General features: G+C 33.1%; 1 protein-coding gene across 5 annotated transcripts in view; it reads right to left on the bottom strand.

The window, feature by feature from the left end:
• LOC114330181 (CUGBP Elav-like family member 1) overlaps nucleotides 1-24,645 on the bottom strand; it is a 1,522,900-nt gene that overhangs the window by 716,284 nt on the left and 781,971 nt on the right. For all 5 annotated transcript variants that reach the window (XR_007696141.1, XR_007696140.1, XM_050642756.1 and 2 more), the window contains one exon: nucleotides 959-1,041. Coding sequence is in view for 3 of the 5 variants with exons in the window: in XM_050642756.1 (XP_050498713.1) it covers nucleotides 959-1,041 (83 nt within the window). In the remaining 2 variants the exon portion in view is untranslated. The remainder of the gene's footprint in view (nucleotides 1-958; nucleotides 1,042-24,645) is intronic.

The raw sequence follows: 24,645 nt of genomic DNA, 5'->3' as shown, positions 1-24,645 counted from the left end.
TTGTAAACGAATTCATTAATAATGTAAAGAAGGTGTCCCTTAGGCTCCCTTGCGAGTTCAATTATACAAAGAGAGGCTTCGCGACGTACCGCTACTCCCCCCCACCCAACTATTAACTCGAGGGGGGACTTGGCTAAGTGCAGCTATTTTTTACGCTGAAAATTATGATAGAAGAAAGGACGTAAAAATCGACATATCATCAAAAGCAGTTTTCGATAATAATGAGGTGCATAAAAGTCTGATATTTATTAAAACGAATTATAGTTTTGATCCCGGAACCAATTAGGTTACTAGAAAAGAAGTCGCAACTTCTAGTTGATTCTGTGAAACTAATTGAAAATTTTCAGAAGCAATGCCAAAAAGTAAAAGGCGACATTGGTACAAAAGTTTTGGGGAAGCTTATGCAGGTTTTAGAAAAGAATGAAGGGTTCAAAATTATTCAGAATGGGTCATACATTTTTAGATGCAATTTTGATATAGAAACGTGTCTTGATGAAACCTGTTGGAATAATTAAATGTCCCTATTGCCTCAGTAGATGTGGAGCGAAGCTTCTCTTTATATAAACGCATGTTATCTGATAAAAGACAAAGCTTTAACCTAAAAAATATGTAAAAATAAAGTTGCTGAGTATTAATGTTGTTTGTTTTCAACTCATTTTATATAATTATTGATTTAATTTGTTATTACATATTTTCGACGAATGCTTACATATATTTTAAAAAATCTTTACGTATATATTTTTATATTTTCATATATATATTCCGCCCTTTATGATAACTAAAGTTCATTTAGATGATACAGTTATTTAATTTCAAATATTTCTCACAATATGTATATTAAAGTTATTAAAAGCCACACAGTTTAAAAATTAACAAAGATATATTTTACTTATGCTTCCTTTGGTAATAGAAAAATAAAATAAATCGGATAAAAAACAGGAGAAAGTATTTTACTTACCCCATTTAAAGTCTTCACGTTGTGCAGAGCATCTTGAGCCAGTAGGGCAGCTTTTCTTGTGAAGAACGTCACAAAACAGCAACCTGGAACAAGACGACAGATAATTGAAATTCCTTTTTTCTTTTATTAGGAAACATCTATAAGGACTAACCTAGTTATATATTCTTTTAAAAGCTGTTCAAGTTTAATACAAAAGGTTTGAGATAATCGGGTCAAGTAACTTGACTACAATGTTTCTAAAAAGTTATTACTTAATTGACGTTTACTTTTATAGGAAAACTCGGTAATAAAATTTTGTTTTAAGGAAAGATATAGAATATATAGTTTATTTTCGGAATATTTTTGTGATGTAATATAACGTAGCCATTTATTGATAACATTCTTCGATAAAGACTACTAATTTCTTTACTTCAAACTTTGTGTTAATTCACCAAATTTTAGATACTTATTTACATGGAACTATGGATAAATATACATATGAACTTGCGCTCTTATACAAAGATGATCTTAGTTCAAACTTCAGCTCATATACAATTTTAGTTCTATTTCTATTTGTTTTGATTTGCAAAACATGTCCTTGAAAACTATAGTACACAACTTGTCTGCTGATTCCCCTGTCACTTTATTAGGTACAGTAGAGCGTCGATTATCCGAACGTCGATCAACCGAACGACCGGTTATCCGAACTCCTGAATTCCGCGCTCCGCACTCGAGTACCCAGCAAGCGTTAGTAATTAACGCTTAAAATATCTTCAATTTTCTCCAATATTGTATCCAAAAATATGTTGTTGCAAGGACTGCAATTTTTTATTTAATTGCTATTTGTCATTTTCAACATATAAATAAATATGTAGGTACTTATGTATATAAATATGGCTTTTATTCACTTGTGGATAAATATGTATGACTATATCAATATACAGGGTGTAACAAAAATACAGGTCATAAATTAAACCACATATTTTGAAAACAAAAATAGTTCGAATGAACCTAACTTACCTTAGTACAAATATGCACACAAAAGAAGTTACAGCTCTTTGAAGTTACAAAATGAAAATTGATTTTTTTGAATATATCGAAAACTATTAGAGGTTTTTTGTTGAAAATGGACATGTAGTATTCTTATGGAAAGAACATCTTAAAGAAAAATTATAGTGAAATTTGTGCACCCCATAAAAATTTTATGGGGGTTTTGTTCCCTTAAACATCCCAAACTTTTTTGTCCGTTCCAAATAAATTATTATTGTGGTGCCATTAGTTAAATTCAATATTTTTAAAACTTTTTTTCCTCTCAGTATTTTTTCAATAGGGCAGTTTTTATCGAGTTGCGGCTTCTTTTTTAATATGTTTACATAAAAATTTTATGAGGGTTTTGTTCCTTTAAACCCCCCAAATATTTGTGTACGTTCCAATTAAACTATTACTGCGGTACCATTAGTTAAACACAGTGTTTTTAAAACTTTTTTGCCTCTTTATATTTTTTTGATTAAGCATATTTTATCGAGATGTGGCTTCTTTTTAATATGGTTCAAAATATACTCAAAAATGTAAATCATAAATAAATTTTCATATTATTACAAAGTCTCCATAACCGTACTTTACCATATACAAAATGTGGTGGATTTGACAAATATTCAAATATCTCGATAAAAACTGACTTTTGAAAAAAGTACTAAGAGACAAAAAAGTTTTTAAAAGCTTGTGTTTAACTAATGGCTCTACAATAATAATTAAACTGGAACGTACACAAAAGTTTGGAGGGGTTTAAAGGAACCAAACCCCCATAAAATTTTTATCGGGTGTCCAAATTTAATTATAATTTTTTCTTAAAATACTACTACCATAAAAATACCACATGTCCATTTTCAATAAAAAATATCTAATAGTTTTCGATATATTGGAAAAAATCAATTTTTATTTTGTAAATTCAAAGGACTGTAACTTTTTTTCCGTGCATATTTCTACTAAAGTTAGGTTCAATCGAACTATTTTTGGTCGCTGAATATGCGACTAAATTTATGACCTGTATTTTTGTTGCACCCTCTATAGTTCAATTATCCTAACAAATCGGTTTTCCGAACACCCATGTCCCCCAATTAGTTCGGATAATCGACGCGCTACTGTACCTAATATGGAGCATTCAGTATACCTTAAGTAATGCATAATACGTATATTGTTATAAATTGATTCTAAGTAAATGGGAACTAAAAATGTACCGTATATCGTTAGATACAAGTCAACTGAATTATTCTTCATAGTTAAGCGTTTTTCTACACACAACTTAAAACGTTATGTAATAATTTAGTGTAGATCGCAAAGCTTTAGTTCTCAATAATTATAACTGCTTTAGTTTTATTCTGCTTTGTTCTGCTTAATTTGACTCTCTCTCTCCTATGGCACTACAGCCAAAGTCGGGCCCTGGCCTGCTTAGCATGCTCCTCCAAGTATATCTGTCTCTGGCTGTTCTTCTCCAGTTGTCCACCCTCAACATCTCTTTAACATCAGTTCTCACTTCGTCTTTCCACCTCTTCCATGGTCTTGCTACTGGCCGACGTCCCACCATAATTCCGCTACGCGTTCTACTAGGTGTCCTGTCATTATCCATTCTTATAAGGTGACATGTTCAGTTTAATTTCACTAAGCTTGTATTAATAATTGTTTTAAGTTCTATTCTACAGTGTGTCAATTTGAAAAGTTGCACCCCTTATAATTTGGTCCCTATAGGAAATCTAAAAATATGCAAAAACACGTCAAATCTATTTGTGAGGGGGACATTTTATAGACCACTTTTCAACTAAATTGCATCAACCCTGTAGCGGGGGCGGACACAATGCCCAAAATCTTTAATGGAAAGGGGGCTGAGTGATACCTCATTTTGAAGGTCATTATATTACCTTTTCAAAAATACTACATGCCTTACATTTCTTTTCTGTACTTTTGGAAAAATCTTGGACACGATACTCTAAAAAATTTTGGAGTTCTGAACTCGATACTTAATATCTTTATGGTTTTACTTGATTTTTCCAAAAATACTTCAAAAAAACACTCTAGATACTTCAACACCCCAAAAAAAAATTCAATCACTCAACCCCCCTTTCCATTAGAGATTTTGGGGGTTGTGTCCGCCCCCGCTAGAAGGTTAGTGTAATTTGGTTGAAAACTGATCTATAAAATGCCCCCTCACAAATAAATTTGACGTGTTTTTGTATATTTTTAGATTTTTTATAGGGACCAAATTATAGGGGGTGGCCACTTTTCAAATTGACCCCCTGTATGTATTTCATACGTCATTTTGGTAGTTATTCTTGTATTTTGTTGAGACTGCTGTGTAGTTGCGATGTTGTTATCCTGGTATGAAAAAATTGCTTACGCAAACATGGTTTCGGAATAGAAACAGATCAGTAAATGTATCCATTAGATACAGTAAGATGGAGTAAGATCCAAATAAGATACCTTGTGGTATCCCAGATTTACTTTATTTAGGGCAGAGTATGTATTGTTGAAAAAATCTACAGGATCAGTGTAAATAATTTGGAACTACTATTTTGAATACGGCAATATCCTCACTTCGATGTGTGTGTATCTATATACTTCAAAAACATGTTTAATATCTTAAAACCTAAACACTAAACCAGGTTATCTCAAACTGTGAAACAATTAGTTAATAGTTTGTTTGTTATTAGCTTATAGACTAATTCTAATCAGTAATAATATTAAATTAACAAATATTTTGGCTATATCCAATAAACACAGCTCAATAGAGCGGCAATAAATCAGAAATTTGACTAAACAGTTTAATTCAGAGTTCCAAAGAGATAAATTCTCGCGCAAAACTCTTAAATACGTATTAATGCTTCGATTGATTGTATTACCATTATTTGAATTATTAATATCCTTTGTTTTTAAACCAGGAGTAGTAACCTAAAGAGAGATTCACACCCAAGAAAATCACTAGAAATATCATCAACTACATTTTCTTTTTTGGCCTTAAAATCTCGGCTTTCGAAAGTAATTCATTAATATTATATCATACTAATACGTCGCTAAAAATTACTGCTTTTTATATAAAAGCATACTAAAAATCTAGAAATTAAATGATAGGAGAGGAAAATATGCTAAATTTGCAGTTACTCGAGCGTTACGGAGACCTATTTGGTTGTGAAGAGTATGTCATTAAACCAAAAAAGTTAAGTTTTCCATAAAGTCTTTCCATTTTTAAATTTAATTTTCCATTTCCAACAATCGCTTTTTCCGATTATAGCCCTATTTATCCATAACTCAAAAAAATATCTCGAATAAAATTTACTTATTTTTACGTAAGGAATCCAAATCTGCAATAAAAATGGGGCTCCTATTTAAGGTGTTAAAGTAACCCCCCACACCACCTCCGCGAGGGATCGTGTTTGATGTCATTCGATACATTTTTTAAAAACATTAAATACGTATATTTTTCAATTATTGATCTGATGTTCATTTCGCAAAATATCGCGGGGTTCGTAATTAAAATTTTAAATTTATTCCCCACCCCTCTCCATGGAGGGTCGTGTTTAGTATCACTCGATAGATTTTTGAAAAATATTGAACACTTATTTTTTAGTTTTTCGATCTGACGTTCATTTCGCGAAATATTCGCCGTTTTTTTGTGAAACTTTGTGATTCGCCGATTTTCTTACGTCCCGCTCAAATCGTCGGATTTTTGAAATATACACTGTTTTGCATGTACTTAACTTACCTTATCTTAATTTGACGATATCGAGTTTTTCTAAAGATAGATTTTTTTTGGGCCCCCTGAACGAACTCCCCTGTATTAAGAGCCAATATATGGTAGAGGTACATTTACAGGGTACAAGGTTTCTCCCATGTGATAATCTGACGCACTCGAGTAACTGCAAAAATTCCCGCTTGGACTCCCCTACCAAAAGGAATAACGCATAAAACACAAAAACCCCCGAAATAACTTAATTAACGTATGAAATGCCAATAGTGTCAAAATTTCATAACAGTGGAGTAAGCTTGCCTGAGGTTGGACAAATTACAAACAAGCATTACGCAGCGTTAAATTTGAATTACTACTCCTGGTTTAAGAACAGAGCATATTATTACTGATTTTGAGTGCATAATAATACACTTACGGTTCTGAAAATTGATAAGTTTGTTATTTAAAAACTTTTTTCTACAACCTTGTTAAAAATGCAATTTTTAGCACTCCATACGAGCGTTAAAAATGCTACTTTAAGGCACTAGTGCTTTAAAATTTTTATGGCACTGCAGTTCGTATTGACCGTATAGGCAATTTTGATGTAATGTCAAAAACATATAAAAATGAAATGTCAGTCAAGTTCAAGCAAAAGTTTTTGTAGATATCCTGTAATTACGTTTGTAGAAAAATTATTGTATGATATGCGTGTTAAGAAGTACATTTTTAAGGCACTCATGTGAACTGCAGAACTCGCTTCGCTCATTTTGCAAACTTTCACATGCGTGCCTTAAACGTGTACTTTTAACATTTATATCATAAATAACTATTACACTTATTATAGTTTTCTAATAAAAGAGATTGGCATAGCTACTCGATAGAGTTCCTCCAGAGATCATCATCATCATTGATACTACAGTCCTATAATAGAGCCTAATGGCGAAGTCTACTTCGTCAGTCAGCCTTATGGATTGATTGTCCACACTTGCCAGGTTACTGCTCCTATTTTTCTAGCACCTTTATCTACACCATCCTTTCATCTAAGTTCTGGTCTACTTCTCTGTCTACTCATCATCGGCTGTGATATGAGGATTCTTCTAGGAGGGTTGTTCCGCTCTGCGATATTGCTAAATGTTCTGCTGCCTATTTTAGTGTTCCTATTTTTATGAGAGGCATCACGTCTTTACCACCACATGTGTATTTCTGATATATCTAATGGTTGTGCCTCCCAAATACCGTTATCATATAGACCAGCGAATATTCCTCTCGGAATTCTTCGTTCAAAATATAAGCAAGATGTTTTCAATCTTTGACTAAAGTCCATGTTTCTCATATATGTCAGCACTGGTAAGATAAAGATTTGGTATATTGCTATTTTTGTTGTTTGGCTTATGTTTATACTTTTTATGTGTTTACCCAGACCATAATAACACTTGTTTTTCAGAATTATTCTCTGGAATATGAGAATGTATATCCCTCTGACCAATGAGTAAATATTGGTCTTCAATTTGTCTACCACTTCAAAGGTAGAATTACTGACAATGCATTGAAGACATACATAACTAGCTCTATTGTTGAGTATGGATATCATAATTTTTGTTTTTGAAGTTATACTTCTTTACGATCGAGGGTGAAATTTTATAATTCCCTGGCACATGCGCAGACAGACAGTATGCAGTTCGTTGCTAATCTTTTAAATTATGTATGTATCAGCGCAAATAAGTCATTAACAGAATATATTAGTGTTCTTAGTAAATGTATTATTTATTATAATTTTTGTGTCTTTGGGTTTGTCTTCCTCGGGCGTAAGATAATAAAATATCTATTTCTATACTTCACTTTGATCTATTTGTCACCGTGATGTGTAATTTTATCCGACACGTCAATATCACGGGGCTTGATAGCTAGGTTGGTAGAGCATTGGACCAGAGATAGAGAGATCGCGGGTTCAAATCCCGGACGATTCATATTCATTTTTTATAATTTTTGGTATTGTTAAGTTTTGGTAAATTTTTGGTAATTATTGTTAATTTTTGGTATTGTGACTGTTAAGTATATTTATTTCGTTGAAATTGTATAATAGAAGTATAAGTTCTTACGTGCGTACAAAGTACACACACATCCTTTTTTATTTATTTATTTGTAGATCCCTATTTTTTGAGGCCGACATGCGTTTCAAACGCTTGTGATTGTCACCTTATATTGCTACTTTTCAAATAATTTTACATATATAAGATCCTACCAGTATTATCAGTTTATCCGGAATAAAGGATTCCTCAAGACATGCAGTAACTAGTACAACACGAGAATGGAAGGGACCGATAAATTTCATTCATGACACTACCACTGCATCAGGACTTAATGTCTAGTCTTTATTTATTCTTATTAACCTTGGGTCGGATAAGAAATTTCAAATTGGAATTTGAATTTTACTTTATGCTGATGGCGTATTGATAAAAAATACTGAAAGAATTGGAGTAAAGACTACAACAGTCGGGGTAAGTGCATAAAAAAGTTTAAGGGTTGGTAGTAGAGATGGGAAAAACCTAACGGGTATAACCCAAAACCGGTTTTTTACTTCGCAATAACTGGTTTTACCGTTTTTTTGTCTCGGTATTAACCGGTTTTTTCTTTTTAAAGTACCTAATAACCGGTGAAAATTCAGATACGTTATTATTTCTGAAAAAATCTGAAATCTTAAAAAATAATGAATCAAGAGAAAAAAATATTGTTTGTTTTAAATTCATCAATATCCTTGATATATTTAGTGTTTAATGACTCTCACACTCACTAAAATAATTATGTTTAAGAAATGTGATAAGCTGAATTATTGGCCATTTGATGATATTGAGAATAAGCACGTCTTGTTTGGTAAATTGGGGAATTCTATTAAAAATATATATAACAATATAGTATCAACCAGTTGGGCAATCATAATTAGTTCTAGTTGTAGAGATGCTATACACAAACGAGAATCTTCTTCCTTCGCATTTGTGGCCTTCCCCTTTTTCGTTTGTGGTTCCATGGTCTACAATGTATAATAATCTTAGCCCATCTTTCGTCCTACCTTAGGGTGTGTACTGCGAACTTCCATTTAAGATTGACTACTTGGGTTGAGACGTATCTCACTTTTATTTTGTCACGGATTTTGTTTTTGTTAGTCAAACCTTACATAAACTAGAGGCTTCGTCAACTAGTATTCTAATACTTCGGTTTAAGCTCTCGAGATATTTTGAGAACTTTCAAGAATCGAATACTAGTTGATTCTTGGTCAAGAACCCCATCACTGCAAACAAATTAAGAAATTTTTCGTTTTAGCGCGCGCAAAGTAGAAATTTTAAGCTGGCCGAAACCGTTCTTCTATTTTGGTTCCCAATTGGCTAGTTCGAACTTCTAGTTCCACCTTCCCTAACCCACTACGCAATATTACGACATCGATGTTGAAGTATCGCAAACTAGAATCAATGTAAATGTAACGTTGTAACCTATTGGGTATTGTATATTGATTCAAAAAACCGAAAACCGGCTTTTGGAATAACCGGTTTTTTGACCGGTTATAACCGCCAGGTTAAACCGTAAGTAAAAAACCAGTTTAACCGAAAAGCGGCGTTTTTTCAACAACCACCATCCCTAGTTGGTAGGACAAAGATAGAGTGTTGGTAATTTTATACCTGAGGTTACTACTGCACATAAGGCGATAACTTTGGATAGTACATCACCATGAAACGTAATAGTTTTACTGTCGAGTACTGGTATTTTCGATTAATAATGAAATGGATGTATAAGAATTATAAGAGATATATGTGTATAAGAGATATAAGAAACCGTGACGAAATGGAACGAGACAAGTGGTGTATAGCAGGGAAGAAAGGCTTTGATGAAATTAAAGGAATATCTCATAACACTGTAAAATGGGCAGCTATGGTGACCGAGGCTAAATTTTGTGCAGGTGACAAACATGGGATATAGTCCTGTCGCCAGGGGGGGTACAACGGCCTCGTTAATTCAGATGGACTTACCCAAGTTTTTTTTATGTATTTTGACCCGTAGAACACGAATTTTTTGGGTAACAGTTGATCCGGATGTCGATAAGATTGTTATAGACCAAGAACTTGAGGAATCAAATAACAGCGATTTTTGGCAAAACAAAACAATATTTTGTATTTTTTGGGTCATTTTAAGCAAAAAATATTTCTACAAGTTTTTTAGTAGGATGCACAGTTTTCGAGATAAACGCGGTTGAACTTTGAAAAAATCGAAAAACTGCAATTTTTAAACCCGAATAACTTTTGATTAAAAAATAAAATAGCAATTCTGCTTAGCGCCTTTGAAAGTTCAAGTCAAATTATGTCGGTTTTGATTATTTGCATTGCTAAAAATTTATTGTGTTATTGTTAAACAAAGCTACAAACAACTAGTGCGTGAGTGATGTTTCTATGATTTCTCATTTAAAATCGAACGAGTAGGTAGAATAGGTACTAGTGCAATCAAGACTATTTCTACGTTACATGCGTTAAAACGCATGTAAAAGCACGGGAAACCCTACGTGTTTATAGCTTTGTTAAACAATAAAAAAATAAATTTTTACCAATGCAAATAATCAAAACCGATATAATTTGACTTAAACTTTCAAATGCGGTAAGCAGACTTGCTATTTTATTTTTTAATCAAAAGTTATTCGGGTTCAAAAATTGCAATTTTTCGATTTTTTTAAAGTTCAACCGCGTTTATCTCGAAAACTGTGCATCCTACGAAAAAACTTGTAGAAATATTTTTTACTTAAAATGGCCCAAAAAATACAAAATATTGTTTTGTTTTGCCAAAAATCGCTGTTATTTGATTCCTCAAGTTCTTGGTCTATAACAATCTTATCGACATTCGGATCAACTGTTACCCAAAAAATTCGTGTTCTACGGGTCAAAATACATAAAAAAAACTTGAGTAAGTCCATCTGAATTAACGAGGCCGTTGTACCCCCCCTGGCGACAGGACTAATACTAGTAAGACTGACTATATTACAGTATTTATTATATTTTTATGTAACCGAAGACTGTCAATGAATATTCGCAAGAAGTCGTGAAATGTTATGTGTGGCTTATATTATTGTATGGTTGTGAGACTTTGACGTTAAAAGCACTCGAAACATTCGAGAATTAGAAGCATTCGAATCGTGGTGCTATCGATAAATCGTAAAGATGAATTCAGAACGTTTGATCATAAACATCATAAAAAAGAGAAAAATAGAACACTTCGGCCATATAGTTAGAGGAACTAAATACCATTTACTTCGCCTTATAATACAAGGAAAATTGGAGGGAAAGATGTGGATTGATCGAAAGAAATTTTCATGGTTGCATAATATTAGACAATGGTGCGGTTCCACGGTAGAAGAATTATTTCACGCAGCAGCCGATATAGGAAGGTTTCAGGAACTTGTAAACAAAATGACGGCCAACGTTTAAATACGGACTCGACACCTTAATAAGAAGATATTACAGTAGCTCCAATTATATAGAGAGGTTGTATCAAAAACTACTTGAATGGAAGCCAATAGGAAGACGAAAACAGAAAGGCCCAAAAGGAGATGTTTGGATGAAGTGGAAGAGTTGAAAACTATAAATCTAAAGAGAGGTGTATAAGCAAGGTCTGAACGGATGGACACAGTACGACAGGTAATGACATATCCAGTTGTGTGATGTCAAAATAAGGAGAAGAGGTCTAATTCTGCCACCACCAATATATGCCAAAATGTAAAGGTAGTTACGGAAAGTTTTTATTTATTTAATTAACTAAAGTACCTCGAGAACCATGGCTACTGGTATATGAACCTAACATTTGATATACAGTATGCGACAAAATAAACAGTACTGAAATTAATATTGAAATGTTTATGAGTATTTATATAACTATAATACATGATATAGCCTTGCCACCATCATTCACGACGACGCACGTTCCCGATAAAACAGATGGGAAAGTTGACTTTTGGACAGTGGCCGATCTACGGGGAGGGAAAATGAGGAAATGTCCACCCTAACAAGGTCCAAAATTAAAGAAAAAAAATTGTTTAAACATAAAAATATATTAGCTCACATGAAACCGAAACCACAGAAAGCCAAATTCAACCCAATAAACACGCTAGTTATAAAATTAAGGAAACTTAATACCTATAAGTTATTATTTATGACTTTTATGTAATCTGAGTTTATCTTTTTTATGTGTTTTGGTTGGTTTTTCATTGGAAGTTTCCCCCAAAGGAAAATGTTCCCCCCTAAGTTCCCCTTAAAGCAAATTTTTCCTCCCAAGGAAAATTTGTAGATCCGCCACTGCTTTTAGCACGAACAAATCTTTAATTTTAGTCCTTAATTCCGAAATGGCAAACGGTGACCCCTTCAGCATTCCCCGTATGTACGCATCTGGTGGCGTTAGTTCTGGTGAGTGGAAGTTCCAAAAATGATCACACATTATTCGAAGAGACTCTCTGGTAGTGTGACAGCTTATCTTGTCCTGCTGAAACCACTGTTGATTTTAAGCTTGGACCATTTTCCTGACCTTTTCCGTATGGCCGAAAATAGTACTCCATTATAAAAATTTTTTCTGCAAAACTGAAAAACCATCCTAAAGTATCTAACATTAACATGATATTGACAAAGGTTATAAAAACGTTCAGAAACCACTCAATACGTTTCGGCACATGACACATACAAATTTGAAGCATACGAATTTCAGTACTGTTTATTTTGCCGCATACCGTATATTAAATAACGATAACAAAAATAATAATTATGTAACTTTAAAATGTCTACTGGATTAAATTTTGAGCTGAGCGGTTTTTAAAAACAGTACAGGTTTTATCATTTCTGCAGGGTTGTTGATTGTTTCCTTAAGACTATATAAGTTTTAAACGAAATGATTTATACAGTTTGGTAAATGATTTGAAGTCTCCTAACAATCAAGATTAAAATGGTCATCACTTAATTCTAATAACCGTCAAGGTAAAAATACCAGGAGAAATGCGTAGTGGAAAACTGTGAAAGGTAATAATACTGTCATGATTGCTCGGTTTATAGTAAATTAAGAAAAAAAATTGAAAGTTTACATATTTCCTCTAAGAAAAACGTATTTATTTAAGATGTCCATTATATTCATTAAAATGTTTACCTTTTTAGTAAAATCCCCAAAACCGACCAATGTAAGCTTTCTACTCTGAGAGAACTTCTATATTTATTTTAAATAAAATTACACAGAAAAGCTAACCGATAATTTCCAACATAAAACCAGCAATGTAACAAAATACTGCGTTTTTTCTCCCTTTAAAATGTCCATCAAATTGTTAGTGTACCCCTCCCGGTTTCTCCCGCTTTTTGAAAACAAGTGTTGTGTTACCTTTATTTGTTGTAACGAAGGCAAACAGCACTACAATTTGGCATGGTAAAAGGCATCATATTGAGTTTCCCGGAAAATCGTTTTATGAAAAGGAACACAATGTGGTGCTTGTATTAATTAACTTCATGATACAATTTAGATGTAGGGGAAATTTTTTGGCATCATTTGGATTTTGTTAGTAGAGATTGATATTACACACGGAGAGGTCTTTGTTTTAATTAGTACGTTTTATGCACTTGAACTGAACAATATTTATTTGTTTTCTTTTTATATTTTCAAAGTAATTTGTAAAATTATGTTAACAGAAAGTTGTCTACAAATTTATCACCACCATATTTATTTTATTTTTAACACTTCTAACTCTAGATGATAAAAGATGGCGTAAACAGTTGTCCTAGCCTATTGGTATGGTACATCGGGGCAGTGTCCACTTGTGAGCCCTTCAGAGCCTTAGACCTCATACGGCGGGTCCATTGTATCACCCCTATCTTACGGATCAGGTCTATAAGAACATGGTCTTCGGCATTTCTGGGGTACAGGCTGTACCGGGCTGCCATGTCTATCAGAAGCAGCAAGGTCTGCACCGATGCCACTCTGAACGTCTAACTCCTCAGAAACCTTATGGCCTCACAGAAAGCCACAAGTCTCTTAAGAGGCAACTCCCTCACCTGGTTCGGCTGCCTAGATGCCTATCCCAGAATCTGCCATTTTTGATAGGCCAATGCCGGGCATCCCCCGAGGACATTTGAGGATGTTTCCTCCTCCTTATTGCATAGCCAGCACCGTGAGCCATTCGCCAGTCCAAGCAGATGAAGGCGCCGTCGCAGTCTACAGTGGCCTGTGAGCATAATGACCACCAGGGAGGATCTTGTACGATCTAGATAAAGCAGTTGGGTTGCGAAACTTTTGGATGTTCCCACTATGTGGAGCCTAACCTGTTTCAAGCCTGTACAACTCGCCCAGGAGTCCTGGAACCTCCGCAGAAGAAGCTTCCTGAGACTATCCAGACCAGTACTGAAGGGCACCCCAATCACAGGTTCGGGTACCACAGGCAGAGTGGATGAGCCCCGCCTTGCCAGGGCTTCAGCCCGTTCGTTACTTTCCACACCTGTCTGTCCCGGTACTCACACCAACCTAATCCTGTTGGTCAGAGCAACATCATCCAGTGCTCTCTTGCACTCGAGAACCAGCTTAGAGCTGATCTTGGACTCTTCCAAAGCCCTTAACGCTGGCTGGCTGTCCAAGCGGATAGAGATGGTTCTGTCTGAGTAAGCCCTGTTTGTAATCTCTTGAGCACATACCAGGATCGCAAAAATCTCGGCCTGAAAGACTGATGCATGAGAGGCGAGAGCCTGGTTAGCCTCTTACCTAGGACATCTTAGTTCTCTGTGCACTAGGAACCAGTACCTCTTACAATTGTAATGAGCTACTTGTAGTTGTATAGAATACTAAAAATTATTGGCGCTAGAGTTTTGATATTTATTACCGCATAATCACTTATAAAAATTTTCTCTTCAATATTTTGGAGAATGCGCCGACACAAAACCGTACTTGGTTTAACTAGGGATGGCGGTTGTTGACAAAAACACCGGTTTTCGGTTATACCGTTTTTTTTTACCTACAGTTTAACCTGACGGTTATTACCGGTCAAAAAACCGGTTATTCCAAAAACCGCTGTTAGGTTTTTTAATCATAGCCAATACCAAATAAGTTACATTTACATTGCGCTTTAGTTTGCGATACTACATTCGAATCCACATCAGTCCATATCAGTATAGAAATCAGTCATCAGTGTTGTAAAATCGCTTTTAGTCAGCTTAAAGTTTCCCATTTATGCACGGGGGCAAAAAAATTTTCCATTTTTTCTCTAAATTCAGGATTTTTTCCACTTATCCGGTTTTTTGCAGGTTATTACTTAAAAAGAAAAACCGGTTATAACCGGGACAAAAAAACAACCGGAAAAACCGATTATTGCAAAGGAAAACAACCGGTTTTAGGTTTTAACCGGTAGGTTTTTCCCATCCCTATGTTTAACATTATTATTTTAAGTGATGTTAATTTATATGGAAATTATTTTATTTATAATTAAGTTTAGTAAATACTCTTTTGGTTATAAAAATAACCCGGGAACAGTCGCGCTCTTTTCTGTCACGTAATCGGTCGCGCGTTAGATTTTGTCTAACAAAATGAATTTAGACGCAAATTTAAAACAAATATTTATGTTATAGTATTTTTATTTACTTGTAATGTCAGAAATATAATTTTTAACAATTACTAAAGCTAATTTTTTTTACCAAAGCCATAAACTCCAAAAAAGAAGAAGAAGAAAAAAAAAAAAAAAGAAAAAAACCTACGCATTAATACACCCTCCTCGAGGCACTAACGAGTGGAAAGTTACGTTAAAAAATTTTTCATTAAGTTATCTCGAAAAAGGATAAAATGTTAGAAATCTAACGGCGCGACTGCTCGCGGTTTAACCTATGGAAACTTCTAGGTTTTTGTTACCACTATGCTATAATAAAATGACAGTCGATTACAATACAATTGATAATTCTGACTTAAAAATACAGTGCAATTAAATATCAGTCTTTACTAAATACAGCTCAATCAAATTTTATTTCTGCATTACTCTAAAAAAATATATAAATATTATTTTTTTATTAATTATTTTGGCGGATGCGAGCTAATTTGAAATAAAATTTACATCATTAAAATTTACATCAATATTATAGAATTATTGTTCTGAAGCCGGATTCCTATAGTCTTTTACTTTTTTATTTTAATGTTGTTCTGAAGCTACTATCTTGTGGAATTTTTGTAATCAACTATTTTCAGTGGGAATAAACCACAATCTTCCAAAAAAAAAAATGATTTTATTAACGTTTCGACGCCCAAGTCGGGTGTCGTTGTCAAAATAAAAAATAATACTAAATTAAACAAAAATGTTGTTGCTTAGTAAAAAATTCTTCTAATACTTTATTTAGTCTGACTCATTTATATCGGAAATTCAGACATGTATTATACATTTTAAAGTAGAATACTTTAAAATGATATTGCCAATAATGATGAGTTGCGTTCCTGGGACGTACTAAAAGATAGTTCATTTAATTACATGAAATTAACCGAACTCAACAATATCCGTCACAAAAGTCATAGCATATGATCTGTATTTAAAAAGACAACGTTAATCTGTCGAAACGTTAATAAAATCTTTTTTTTTTTTTGGTTAAATTGTAGCTTATTTCCCATTGAAAATAGTTTATTTTTTAGTTTACTGTTAAAATTAACCGTAATGTTAAAAGAGGAACTACTTTAAAGTGTTAATTTCCAGACCGAATCTAAAATCATTCAAAACTCGCAAGCAACGCTCTCGTGTGTGCACCGCGTGCATCTTTAATAAATATAAAGGAATATGTGTTACACTTTCTGTGGGTAGGTTTTATGGGAACTTCAGAAGAACAGAGCGATCTTGGTCCCGGACGCTCCTGTACTAATGTCTATAATACAGCTCATTCAAAAAAAAATCTCATTTTACGCCGAATAGAACATTGTATATTAGGACCTCCAAAAGTCATATCTATGATAGTGTCCCAGTCAACAATCTGTGGAAATCAACGGAAAATCACGGAGTAGAGAATACCTAGGTATAAGCAGTCAAATCAGTTTACGAAAGCAATGAATGTAGAAGTAGTCATAGTAATCATCATTTCATCTCACCTTAAAGTCGAGCAAAACTACTCAGATATGTTTAAAGTCGATAAAGGAATTTGACAAGGATGCTGCGTGTCACCGATCTTGTTTAAACTTTATATAAATGCAACACTAAATATCTGGAACAAAAAATGTAGACATATTGGAGTAAAAAGTGATGACAATTATATCCATAGCCTTCTGTTTTGCCGATCACTTTAAGGAAAAATCCTATAAGCTCGATTTCAACTTAAAAATTATGAATTTTTGAGATATGAATCATACTAGTGACGCCATCTATCTGGGCGTGATTTTTTGAAATGATAATAGGGGTCTTGGGCTAGCTCATCTCTTCAGTAATATAAAGATTAGCATACTTATTTATACAGGGTCCCCAGAAAAAAATTGAATTAAATTGCTTTTAGCACCTCAAATACAAAAACGAATATTAGTCTGGTTTGGACATATGCGAAAGCTTGTAATGGAACTTGGAATTGGAAACCAAATAGAAGGAGGAAAAGAGGAGGTCCTACATTACAGTGGAGCGGACAAAAAAACAGCAATGGAAAAAAGAGACCTTATAGGGATGTGGTAAACGGCAAACAGAATATGCTGTGGAAAGCCACGAGTAAATAAGTAAGTCAAAATTCATTAAAACAGTCTTGTCTAAATTCAATCCTAAAGCCTTGGTGGGGTTTTATAGATTTTAGTAGCAAGTACACCTATTTTATTAGTTTTAATTGCCTAACCGCGTTTTAATCAAGTTTTTCCCCTTTATAAACTCTATCGCGAAAAGGTCGCAAGTAATTGACAATAACTTCCGAAAACTCCAAAATGCTTTTAACAAATCCTCCAATCAAAACCCAATTATACAAATTGCCCACTTATTTCCCTGTGAACCGAACTCCGTCAATATATCTCTAACAATATCGCCCTCTCGCCCTTTACCCCCATCTCTTAAACTTCACAAACTCCTCTCTACCCCAATTGTTACATTACCGAAACCATTGACTTGCGAACACATCGAAAGTTGTTCACAAACTCCATTGTACTTTCAGGTAATGCCATTCCGATTTAACCGGCCAACTCCCAACTCCGCAACTCTCAGGGTTGGTATTAGGTAATTTAATCTATCCAGTCCGGTTAACGGATTGGTTCGACTGAAATTACCTTTGGCAAGATTATATATTAGGTAATATTTGGTTGATTTCAGCTATTTACTTAGTTTGATTCTATTGTATTATCTCTTATTTTATCATACTAGTTTAACACAAATAGCTAGCAAATAACTTTGCTTTACGAGTACTAAAGTCCAGTTTGTTATTTATTTTCCATTAGCATATAACTAATTAACTCTCCTATCCTAAACTATGTTAGAGTTGTATTTCAATTTGTAAAATAGAAAGTACACTAGGAAAAATGATCGTTATTTCTGACGCGTAGGTGAAGTAAGGTTTAATAAATTTTTTGTATATCTTAATAATTTCGTTTATTTTGTGGTTAAAATTATTAAAACTTTTGAATACCGAACAATTGGCTTTAGTTGTTATATATATCCACAATACAGTGCGTCCATAAAGTAACGCATAAGTTTATTATTTCGTAAACCAGCAGCTTTAAGGGAAAATCCCGAAATGGGTCGACATTTTTTTTAATTACGATTTTTTGGCATATACATCATACTATAGTTTATTTTTTAACCAACAGGAGTTAACTAAAAAGTCAGATTCACACCCAAGAAAGTTACTAGAAAAATCAACAAATATATTTTCTTTTTTGGTTGATCATATCGGTCCTCAACGATAAACCATAAATATTATATTATGTTATTACGTCGCTAGAGAGTTCTAAAAACAACTGCTTTTGATATAAAGCAGACTAAAAAATCTAAAAGTTAAAGAAATAATACAGAGAAACAAAAAATCGCCGCGTTAACTTAATTAACCTATGAAATGACAAGTGCCAAAATTTTATAACAGTGGTGTAAACTTGCCTGCGGTTGGACCAATTACAAACAAGCATTACAGCGCGGTAAATTTGAATCACTCCTCTTGGTTTAAAAACAAACCATAGTGACATCCATCTAGGCGCTATGACGTAATCGATGATTTTTTTAAACGAGAATAGGGGTCATGTGACAGCTCAATTGAAAGGATATTCAATTATCTATTTTCTAATATAAACATTAACATAATTATTGATACAGAGTGTTCAAAAAAATTTCATTAAAAAATTAGTTAAGAAAAAAAGAATAATGTGTGTAATTTATTTAAGTCTAAACACATTTTACTGCTGTCGGAAAACAGAAAAAAATTTAATTTAAAAAATAAATATTGATTTTCACTTCAACGAAATGTTCGGACTGTTCAAACGGCCAAGAGGCAAGTGGGTGGCAGCTTCAACATTGAATTCAGGCAAAAAACAATAGTTAGTTGTCAAATAAACATTTTTTCCTGTTTTCTGACAACAGTAAAACGTATTTTGAATTAAATAAATTACATACATTCTTCTTTGTGTCTCAATTAATTTAATTAATAAAGTTTTTTGAACACCCTGTATAAACAATTATGTGATTGTTTATATTAGTGAACAGATAATTGAATATCCTTTCAAATGAGCAATCACATGACACCTATTCTAATTTAAAAAATTCATCGATTACGTCATCACGCCCACTAGTATGATATATATGCCAAAAAATCGTAATTTAAAAATAAATATCGGTCTATTTCAAGATTTTTCCTTAATGTCGCTGGTTTACTAAATAATTAAATTATGCGTTATTTTATGGATGCACTGTATACATATTGCAATAAAATAATATGATTGAAAGGTAAGGTAAAGTTTTCAATCCTAATAGCAACATTTATAATATTGAAAAATATTAAAAATATTACTAAAAGATTTTTAAATTGAAAACTTATTGGTCCATTTCCCTGGTGACACCTCCATGGCTTCTAAAAATTGCAAGCCAGATGGATGCTGAATCGAAGAAGACAAGAGGGAATTCAAAAACTTACAATTCACGGCCTCCTCTGTTCAGCTGGTGAATTCCAACGGAAAATGGACCTAGTTACTCAAAAGAGCAAAGACCAATAAAAATAAAATAAAAATTCCATTTTTATTCAGTTGCAATGCGAAGGCAAAACAATGTTATTTCCCACTTAGAATACGGACCGCAGTCCAGCACACTGAATCGACGATTTTCGACTCTTATTAGAGTCTCATCGGAGAGACCTATTACCCCCACATTGCAACTGACGTGTATGGATTAAGAGACTAGCGTCATCTGGCAATTAATAGGTAAGGTAAAGCTTTCAATCCTAATAGCAACATCTATAATATTAAAAAATATTAAAAATATTACTAAAAGGTTTTTAAATTGAAAACCTATTGGTCTTTTTCCTGGTGACACCTCCATGGCTTCTAAAAATTGCAAGCCAGATGGATGCTGAATCGAAGAAGACAAGAGGGAATTCAAAAACTTACAATTTACGACCCCGTCTGTTCAGCCGGTAAATTCCAACCGAAAATGGACCTAGTTACTCAAAGGAGTAAAGACCAATAAAAATAGAATAAAAATTCCATTTTCAGTTGCAATGCGAAGGGAAAACAATCTTATTTTTCACTTAGAATACGGAGCGCAGTCCAGCACTCTGAATCGACGCTTTTCGACTCTTATTTGAGTCTCATCGGAGAGACGTAAGCCTGCTGCTCCATACTCGAAGCGACCAACCATGAAAGATTACCCCCACAGTGCAACTAACGTGTATGGATTAGATGACTAGCGTCACCTGGCAATTGAAAGGTAAGGTAAAGTTTTCAATCCTAATAGCAACATTTATTATAACCAATGGTTGATCACTTCGAGTATGGAGCAGCAGCCCTACGTCTCTCCGATGAGACTCCAATAAGAGTCGAAAATCGTCGATTCAGAGTGCTGGACTGCGCTCCGTATTCTAAGTGGAAATGGATTATTGGATTATTGGACTATTTGGATTTAAAATTTTACCTTACCTTTCAATTGCTAGATGACGCTAGTCTTTTAATCCATACCTGTCAGTTGCAATGTCGGGGTAATCTTTCATGGTTGGTCACTTCAAGTATGGGACAGCAGGCCTACGTCTCTCCGATTAGACTCCAATAAGAGTCGAAAATCGTCGATTTAGAGTGCTGGGCTGCACTCCGTATTCTAAGTGAAAAATAATTTTTTTTTCTTTCGCATTGCAACTGAATTAAAATGGAATTTTTATTTTATTAATATGATTGAATTCTCGAATATACGAATTTTACAAATTCAAAGGCAGATATCCAGCATAGTTATTAATTAAATCTTGCCCTTTAGTAGTATTTTCTCTCTCAGATTACCATCGGGGGCATTCCGTCAGAGAAAGGAGGATAACACAGAATGTCGTAGATTTCATTTACTTAAAGTTAAGAACACAAATAACACACTCTGGATAAAAAAAGAGATTAACATAACTGAACGAGGCCATTGTTAGGATTTTGAAAACGTTTATGTTTTCCATCTTGCATCTCTATGGTGTATCTGTACTTCTAGCTGTCCCGCAGTGTCTTACCCTGTTTGCTCTATTCACTTTATCTCCCACTTCTGTTTAGAGCTATAATAAGCTAAATAATGTGATGTCTAAGTATTTAAGCTCCATTACTTTTTCTATTCTCTGACCTTTCAGCTCTAATTTACATATTAGTATATTTGTTATTTTAAGTATGTAATCTGTTTTTTGGGAAAAAAATCTAGCTTTAATTGGGTCAGTGAGTTTTTTGGAGGTTATATTTATATAAATTAGTGCAGAATACGTTTTAAACTATCTTCACCTTGAGAGATTAGTATTGCGTCGTCTGGATAGCAGATTATTTTAGGTTGTTTTTCTCCTATTTGGTATCATTTTTTAGTTCTTACTTTTTTATTATTTCATCCATGATTAGGTTGAAGGATAGAGGACTCAGTGATTCCCCAGTCTTATCTCATTGCTAGCTTTAATTTGTTGAGTTCTTCTTCGTGTTTACTTTTATTGTGTTCTGGTAGATATTTTCGATTGTTTTGATTATTACTAGATGTATCTTTCTTGCGTTCAGTTAGTAAACAACGTATTTTAATTTGATCCTGTCAAATATCTTTTTATGGTCCACGAAGTAGAAATATACCACTTCTAATGATTTCTCTAGCACTTGCTTGAATTTAAATATAGCGTTGGTGCATGATATTCAATATATTTGAAAAAACGGCGGAGTGCTTCCATTTAAATGGGTGCGTTTTTGAGAAAGGGGTGATTTAGTCCCTAGTCACAGGGCAAATTAGGGTGAGTGCTATGCACAATTAGTGCAAATACGTCTATAGTAAAATTATTCCAGGTTAAGTTTACTATCGAAATATCACATGTCAAAGTGAAAAACATTTTTTTACAAAAATATATCCAAAAGAAAAGAAAAAAAAAGAACATGAAAGATAGCAATTTTGTTATTTGCCCCATAACCTTATTCCACGGTGATATAGGTATAGGCTAGGGTGGGCCGAAATATCTTTATTTTTTATTTCGTGTTGCTATACCGCCGAAAAGTTGCTACTAGTATAAAGTTTTAAATTACAAAAATAATTTTTCAAATTAGTTGATATCTTCTTATCGCGCATTGGTCGTAAAATTTAAAAAAAATGGTTGTTTTTAAAATTTTTTTTAAAAACACAAAAATATTTTATCCCGTTTTGCTATACCGCGTATCCTTGAGGGGTCAGGATTAAAATAAAGAAAAGAAAAAAAAATGATATATTGACATATTCCGGTCGCGCATCGTCCATGAAATATTAAAAAATATCATTTTTTGCGCTTTTAACGTTTTTAAAAAATAAGGCTTTTGATAACATAAAACCAATTTAACGGCCCCACTTTTCATGCTCCAGGTAAAAGACTTAATAAAAGACTGGATAAAATATTTTTGTTTTTAAAAATATTTCAAAAATAACCATTTTTTTAATTTACGGCCAATGCGCGACCGGAAGATATCAACCAATTTGAAAAAATATTTTGTAATTTAAAACTCTATCCTAGTGGCAACTTTTCCGCGGTATAGCAACATGAAATAGAAAAAAAAGTTTTTTTCGGCCCACCCTAGTATAGGCATTGCTTCACAGAAAGAAAACTTCTATCCTTCTCTTTAAAAGGACGTTTTGTAGAAGTCCCTGTGATTTACAATTTCCAAAATATGACTTTTCAAATTTCGCCACTCACAGCGATTTTGGGATATTTCCCTTGTTACTTCGCAAACATTGTTCTGTAACTTTTTCTACGCATTTCTAGGTATACAGACTAATAGAAAGATAAGTCAATTACCTTTAAAATATTCTATCGTAGAAGGCCGTATGACTATATTTAAGCAAGATATGGTTTTTCAAAATTTTATAATTTTAATGATTTTTATATATTTTACGATTATTTTTTAACTTCTCATTATAACTTTTTTTATTGTATATTTGAGTATATACATTGTGCAATAAAAAGAAAAGCTCATTTTATTTACTTTAAAATGGTGTACCGTAAAAAATTCTAGGACTATTTTTAAACAAGATATGTTTTTTCAAAATGTGACATATACACATGCAATAGTTGGAACCATATTGAAAACTTTTTTAGTATTAATTTTATGAAAAAAAGTTATTTTTTATAAAATACTCTGCCTACTGAAACCTAAAATGCAATCATCAGATAAAAAATTTATCAATAGTGTACGAGGTACCTATGTTAAAAAATGTGAATTTGCTCAGGAGTGAAGTACCTTTATATTTCACAATATCGAAATGTGTTATTAAGAAAAATTATTTGGAATTAAAAATTATATTATAATATGCAATTCCTCTAATTGAAAAAAAAATTAAAAATTTAAAAATTTTAAATATCTTGTTTTAGATATCTTGTTTAAAAATAGTCCTAATTTTTTGGAATACACCATTTTAAAGTAAAGAAAATATGCTGTTTTCTATTATACAATGGATATCCCTAAATGTGCAAGAAAAAAAGTCATTAGAAGTTTAAAAAATAATCATAAAAAATAACAAAAATCATTAAAAGTATAAAAGCTTGAAAAAGCAGAACTTGCTTCAAAATAGTCAAGCAACCATATACAACAGATCATTTTAAAGGTAATTGATTCCTCTTTCTAATAAATGTACCATTGCATATACCAAGAAGTGCGTAAAAAAAGTTACAGAACAATGTTTGCGAAATAATGGGGAAAATGGCCCAAAAATGCTATGAGCGGCGAAATTTGAAAAATCCTATTTCCGGAAATATAAATTTTGGAGACTTCTACTAAACGTCATTTTAAAGAGAAAGTATGTAAGTTATTTTTTGCTGAAGGAATTTCGATACCTATATCGGCGTGGAAAAAAGTTATGGGACAAAAAACAAAATTTCTTTCTTTCGTGTTGTTTTTTAGCTTTTCGTTTGAATATATTTTTGTAAATAAAAATATTTTTGAGTTAAAAATGTAATACTTCGATAGTAAATTAATTTAACCTGAAACAATTTTCCTGTAGACGTCTTTGTACCAAAAGTGCATAGCACTCACCCTAATTCACCCTGTGCCTAGGGACCAATTCACCCATTTTTCAAAAACGCACCCATTTAAATGGTAGCACATTGTTGTTCCTTTTAGCTCTCTTATTTTGAACATAATCAATAGCCTATTATAGCGACTATTGTATTTGTGTGTTCTATATGTTAAAAATATTTATTTGTTTGCTTCACATTTTGTTTTCACTTCGTCTCTAACTCATTAACTTTTCTGTTTTAATATGTTAATGGTCGTTAATTTCCACTTTCCACTTGATTCTATTGCTGCGTTAATTCGAGATATTTTTGCTGTCCATTTTTTTGGTACTTCTGATAGAACCATTTCA

This window comes from Diabrotica virgifera, chromosome 2 (assembly GCF_917563875.1).
Source record: "Diabrotica virgifera virgifera chromosome 2, PGI_DIABVI_V3a".
NCBI classification, from domain to species: Eukaryota; Metazoa; Arthropoda; class Insecta; order Coleoptera; family Chrysomelidae; genus Diabrotica; species Diabrotica virgifera.
The sequence above is the reverse complement of the archived record's forward strand: the minus strand, read 5'-3'. Positions and strand labels throughout refer to the sequence as shown.